The sequence below is a fragment of the Ipomoea triloba genome, chromosome 1, assembly GCF_003576645.1.
Source record: "Ipomoea triloba cultivar NCNSP0323 chromosome 1, ASM357664v1".
NCBI lineage: Eukaryota > Viridiplantae > Streptophyta > Magnoliopsida > Solanales > Convolvulaceae > Ipomoea > Ipomoea triloba.
The window spans coordinates 453,819-460,708 of record NC_044916.1 but is presented as its reverse complement, the minus strand read 5'-3'; the positions used below and the strand labels follow the sequence as shown (position 1 = coordinate 460,708).

Below are 6,890 nucleotides of genomic sequence, written 5' to 3'. Positions count from 1 at the left end.
ATCACATCGTGTCAAGAAGGCAGTCGAGGCTGGCGACGAAGGTGCCACTTCGTCTGCCCCGCCCAAAGGAGAGACCATTAACATAAAAAACGACGGGTCTACTTGGAAAAGAATCGGGTGCTGTTCAAGCTAGGGCGGGCTCGAGAGTCGAGACTGAGCTTTTACCAGAAACTCCTCTTATTGTACATCATTAAATCAAGATTTTCAACTTTATTTTCTCTTCTTTCATTATCACTTTAGGTTTCTTGTTTTGGGAATTTATGGATATGCAAGGCTGAGAACTTGCAAAGCAGTTCTCTCTTGGAAACTGAACTTCAATATATGTGAGCCCATATGAACAAGAGCCTCTATGGGGAAGTTGAAGTCTGACAGACAAGTTTACTTGTGTGTCCCATTGTCTGTTTCAGAAACTAAGGCAATTCAGAGATGTTTTCCACATGTGTGAAGGAATATGTCAATATCACAATAATTATGAAAGTAAAAGTTAAATTTTGTTAAACAGTATAGGGGCACTGCCCGTACTCCTTGGTTCTTGAGGATCTTAAGCGGAAAGAGGCTAAAATATTACTTACAAGGCCACAACCCTATCATCAAGGTTTGCACAGGTTTAAAAGACAAATTTGAGGGTGGAAACGTGTGGTCTGATGAAGATGATGCAATATGACTTGAAAGTAAGCTTCAATACATGACGACGGTCTACAGAGAAGATAGAGTATGAGGGTGTCATCATAGTCTAACAAAAATCCTTAATTGGCATGAGAAAGGAGTTAAAGTCCATCATTGATCGAGTATAAGCATGCTCTTAGAAGGCCATGAAAAGGGCAGTCATTGAATTGGAGAATCAAGGCATCTTGGTAAATTAGTAATATATAGACTTTCTCTCGATATAGAAATGTGTCTTGCTCCCTTGTCCCTATTTGACTTCTCGCATTTTTATTCTTATCATTAATTAGAATGTATTTAACACTAAAATCTTGAGTCAAAACTCAACAATACATATTGTGTTCTCCCATTTTTATTCTTATCATTAATTAGAGTATCTTGAGTCAAAACTCAACAATACATATTTTGTACAACTGGATAATGAGAGACTAATATAAAAAAAAATCAAAGAATCTCATAATAAACAACATTTCAAAATGATAACTAAAATTAAGAGAATATAACACAATAAGTATATTGTACAACTATAAAGCACAACTAACAAAACCTAACACTTATTTATTAAAGAAAAAACACTTAACTAATATTGAGTACTTGCTTCTGGTAGATGTTTTTTCCTTTTTTGAAATTCATTTTTTTATTTTACCAAATTATTAAGAATAAATTAAACTTTTAAAAATAAAAGTAATAAGTGACAACAAAAACAAGAGTATATCCAAGAATTAAACTCCTCTTGTGTAATAACTCGTTAATTATACCTAAAAGATAAATTGTACTACGAAAGTTCTATGCAACAACCTCGATCCAACAAGGTAGAAAAGGACTACTTAAAAGAGTAATAGCTATACCATGGACTTGGGTCTATCTTGCAAGGTCGAGTCGTGTCCAAAATACACAATTTGTATGTAAATTATGAACATTTAGCATGTAAATTGTGTACGTAAAGTATGAACATTTAGTACGTAAATTATGAACTTTCAGTATATAAATTTTAAATATTCAATATATAAATTGTGTATTTTGTATCCAGATTGTGAATCTGGTCCCCAGAATCATTTGCCTTAAAAGAGGGGTAAGCCCATGCGTGACGAGAAAGGACCTATCCCATCCAAGAAAGAATCCATAGATTCCACATAATAAAATTAGTACCTATATATCGGCCTCAAGCAAATGATTGTCGGTGCTGTTACCAATGATTTACAACCTAAACAAAACTAAAAAGATAGATGTGATGGGCAACTCAACTAGTCTTGTTTATGTTTGGCCAAATCACTAATAACTCTAACGGAACAGCAAGCTCCTTCAAGAAAAGTTTTTAATTTCTGAAATAGTCTGCGAATCAAGTTTTCTATAACTTAACTCGAAAGTCGTTTCTGTGTCTAACAGTATGCATCGAACTTTGTTGTAAACCTTCCTACTTATGGTTAATATATTAGCTATTCTCCAAACAAAAAAAAAAAAAAAAAAAAGGCACATGTGGAAAACATCTCTGAATTGCCTTAGTTTCTGAAACAGACAATGGGACACACAAGTAAACTTGTCTGTCAGACTTCAACTTCCCCATAGAGGCTCTTGTTCATATGGGCTCACATATATTGAAGTTCAGTTTCCAAGAGAGAACTGCTTTGCAAGTTCTCAGCCTTGCATATCCATAAATTCCCAAAACAAGAAACCTAAAGTGATAATGAAAGAAGAGAAAATAAAGTTGAAAATCTTGATTTAATGATGTACAATAAGAGGAGTTTCTGGTAAAAGCTCAGTCTCGACTCTCGAGCCCGCCCTAGCTTGAACAGCACCCGATTCTTTTCCAAGTAGACCCGTCGTTTTTTATGTTAATGGTCTCTCCTTTGGGCGGGGCAGACGAAGTGGCACCTTCGTCGCCAGCCTCGACTGCCTTCTTGACCACGATGTGATGGATTTGAGTGAGGACTTCAGTGAACGCGTTTTCCACATTGGTCGCTTCCAGGGCCGAAGTTTCCATGAAGTAGAGAGCCTCCCTCTCCGCGAAATTCTTGCCTTCCTCAGTTGGAACCGCCACGAGATGTCGAAGATCGGACTTGTTGCCTATGAGCATTACTACAATGTTAGGGTCCGTGTGGTCCCTCAGCTCCTTCAGCCATCTCGTCACATTCTCGAATGTAACATGCCTAGTCACATCGTATACAAGTAGTGCACCAACCGCTCCTCGGTAGTATGCACTCGTAATGGCTCGATACCTGCAATAGAGGAAGAAAGACGTTCACGATGGTAGACCTTAGAATTGCAGCCTAAGCTAATAGTTGGACTGCACATTTATGTTTATATATTATTTATGCTCAACACTTAGCATGACCATTCTTAGTGCTGATTTCTCGGCTTTTGCCAGGTTATTTTGAGGCCATATCTACTACAAAACGTAGAAACCGAACCAAACACTAAAGATTTATATATGGTTTAAGTCTAGCTAGGTAGGAGGGGAAAATTACAGAACTCCTCAACAAGCATGCCATATAGCCACCATCAAATCCACAAAGCAAAAGAAAATCAAGATAAATATAGGAAGTTTACGAACCACTATTCCACCAAGTTCCAATCTCCCAATCACAAGATTACTTATTTAAACATAACTTAATTGCTTACGTTTAAAGTGAGACATTATTCACATTATCAAAATTAAAAATTGAACTCTATACCAAGTTTTAGATTTTAATTGAACTCAATTGATTATTGATTTAGATATTTTTAGTTATGTTATATCGTAATACAATATGGTCCAGATATTAGAATTCAAAGTAAAAATTATATATCTATATGACTATATACATGTCATTCAAATGAATATACTCAAAAATATTTTAAACATTAGCTCAAAAAAATATTAATATTATCTAAATTACATTTTATGTGAACTTAATATATTATTGGTTCAGGTATATATTTTTAGTTATATTATATGCAGATATAAATTTGATTCAAATATCAAATATAAAAATCTTACATATATTAGAGTTAAAAGTAAAAATTATATTTATTCTATTTAAACCAAACATATCTTAAAATATTTTAATTATAATGTCTAAAAATCACTCGAAATTAAATTTGGGTTAATTTTATAACGTTAATCTAAAAAAATTGAAAAATAAGTGTTAATAAACAAGTTTAAAATTGAAAATAGAGAATGAAATTGAAAATTTTAAAAATAGAAAACAATTTCCGTTAGTAAACGAGCCTTTAGATTTTTCTAATAATTATTGTTGTGTAAGTAAAATTTTTAAAAATCTGTGAATCTTATTTCAAGTAATTTGACATTAGTATTTTTTTAATATGTAATTGAGATTTTAGATTTTAAATATATGTTAATTTTATGTAGGGCCTAAATTTTTTTTACTATGCCCCGGACCTATAAAATGTTAGAACCAGACCTGATTCTGCTAGGACAAATCTCTAAGATTTGTCTGTATATACTTTCCAAATCCCATCAGAACTCAACAATTACTTTCAAACTTCTAAAAGGATTTGGAAAGTACTAATTGTTAAGTTCTGATTTCCCAATTCTAATAGGATTTGGAAATTAATTCAGCATGATTCCTATATAACACACATCCCATAACCTAATCTTCCCTCTTAAGTCTTAACCACATGAGATCATAGTTTCTTTAAAGAAATTCTCTACACGTACTCTGAGTTAGTTCTTGAACGTCTAATAGTACCATCAAATCATGGTTTCTCCTAAAGACGTTGAACAAGATAATCTTCCGACGGGTTCTTACAGATTTGAGTATCTACTTGCAACGTGCAAAGTCGAACAACAGAAATTGCTGCCAGAGAAAGATGATGCTGATGATGACGAGTTCGATCGCTACTATCTACATGATGGGATTACTAATGTTGTCGAACATCCTAGTACCTGTAAAAGCGATGAACCCAAACCAGCTTTAAAGATTACGATAGTGGAGGAGGTAAAGAAGGGCATCTGCTTGACAGCGACTACTAAACCACGAAGCGACACCCCAGAGTCTGGTGCCTCATCTTCCAGCGAGGACGGAGAAGCAGCACCCGAATTGAATACTTCTCCAAACGGGAAAAGCAAGAGATCCAATAAGCGAAAGCGAAGCGGTGGAAACAACAGCGAAGAGCCACCACCAGAGCTGCCAGCGGAAATCAAGGGCCTGATTCTCCACCTACCCCCAAATCGAGTGGTCTCGGAGGAGAAACTGGTGATTAAGAAAGAGCTAACAGTAACAGACGTAAGCAACCACCATAACAGGCTGTCTATTCCGAAGAAGCGTTTACACGAGACATTCCTGACAGAGGAGGAAGACCTTAAGTTGTGTACACGCGACGAGAACAACAACTTGGGTTCCATGGATGTCCTGTTGATAACACCGATGCTGGAAGTGGTATCGGTGAGCTTGAGACGGTGGGACATGCCGAAGACAAGAGGAAACCCTAGCATCAATTATATGCTAACAAGTACATGGAACAAAATCAAAGAACAGAATAGACTTAGAAATAAGATGAAAGTTCAGTTGTGGGCTTTTCGTATTGATGGACACTTGTGTTTGGCTCTCACACTACTCACTAGCCCGCAATAGATACCCCACTTTATTTCTTTTTGTATCATTCACCACTTGTGATTGCCCAACTTTTCAAGTTCTAAGAAAATCCGTGTTTTAAAACTTTCTGTGTTAGTGTTACAACTAACGTTCCAACACCAAGTGTTCCCATCAAACACTCGTTGTAAGTTTATAACACAAACAACAGCAGTAGCAAATAGAAAAATTAAAATTAGAAAATTCAAAATTGTTAAAAACACAAATGAAGAATGGTTGTTAAGCTAAAATAGGACTAGAAAGGATCTACAAAGTACAATACCCGAAATTTTTATGCTAGTCCATTTCACCTAAATTATAGCGTAAAGCAATCAAGTTTAACCTTCAATGTAACATAAGCTATGTGATTCAATTAAGCCCAAAACTAACCATATCAAAACCATTGGATCAGATTAAACCGATCAAGTCACTTGTAAGGCCCCTATAGAAGACAGAATCCACAAGTGGGGAAGTGGCAATTGTTACTCAACTCACTCAGCTAAAGTCTTAGTGCTGGTTTCGCGGCTTTTGCCAGCTTATTTTTGGGGCATATCTACTCCAAAAAGTAGAAACCGAACCAAATCTTATATATGCTTTGAGTCTAGATAGGAGGGTAAAAAACAAGCTTCTCTATTGAAAAGAACCAAAGTTGAGGCTTCTTGAAGAAGAGGCTTTTCAAAAAGCTCAACCTCAGCCTGTAGCTTAATTTCCATCCCCATAAGTGGCTAAACAAGTAACTCCCAAAATCATATTTCAGCCAGTTCAGCTAGCATCATACAGAAACATCCAAACCCAAATAAACTATGCTTTAATTTAAAAAATAAATAACAAATTAAACACCTTTCAATTTTCAAACATAAACTCACCTTTAATAGCTTAATAAACTCCTATAAGCTCCCTCATACAAAATTAATTCCTTTTTGTTGAAAAATTACAGAACTCCTCAACAACCATGCCATATAGCTACCATCAAAATTCAAAACCACAAAGCAAAAGAAAATGAAGATAAAGATAGGAACCACTATTCCACTAAGTTCCAATCACCCAGTAACAGGAAATTAAACAAGAAAAATAAATAAACAAAGACAAAGATAGGAACTTTATGCAACACAAACACAACCCAAAGCCATAAACAAAGAAAACCACCAAAAAAAAACAAGAGATAGGTAGAGTTATATTGGATCACCTTTCTTGGCCAGCAGTGTCCCAAATCTGGGCTTTGATGACTTTGCCACCGATGGAGAGGCTCTTGGTGGCAAACTCAACCCCAATAGTGGACTTGGACTCGAGATTGAACTCGTTCTTGGTGAACCTCGAGAGAAGATTGGATTTCCCCACCCCAGAGTCTCCGATCAGGACAAGCTTGAACAGGAAATCATACTCATCGTCTGCTCTGTAACCCGCCATCTTTTGATCACTCTATGTTCTTCTAGCTAAATAGTGGAATATTTTTCAGTTTGATTTTGATTTTGATGTGTTTTTTCAACTTTTTTCAAGATATGGTTGAAAGAGCGGAGAAATGGTGGTCTGGGCGACTAGGTTGTGTCTGGAATTGGGCTAGATTCTTGGAGACCGCTTAAACTTGAACCGGGACATGAATTTACAAAAATACCCTTGTAGATTGGGAAAAGGGGAGGTGGGGGTGGGGGGGGGGGG

At 35.9% G+C, this 6,890-nt stretch overlaps 1 protein-coding gene across 1 annotated transcript; it reads right to left on the bottom strand.

Annotated features, from left to right (window-relative positions):
- Nucleotides 1–2,138: 2,138 nt before the first annotated feature.
- LOC116026882 (ras-related protein YPT3) lies at nucleotides 2,139–6,762 on the bottom strand. Its single transcript, XM_031268310.1, has 2 exons — nucleotides 6,421–6,762; nucleotides 2,139–2,879 (listed from the first exon to the last, which is right to left on the bottom strand). The coding sequence occupies exons 1-2, from the start codon at nucleotides 6,639–6,641 to the stop codon at nucleotides 2,444–2,446; spliced, it is 657 nt and encodes a 218-aa protein (XP_031124170.1). The 5' UTR covers nucleotides 6,642–6,762; the 3' UTR covers nucleotides 2,139–2,443.
- Between the last annotated feature and the right edge of the window lie 128 nt (nucleotides 6,763–6,890).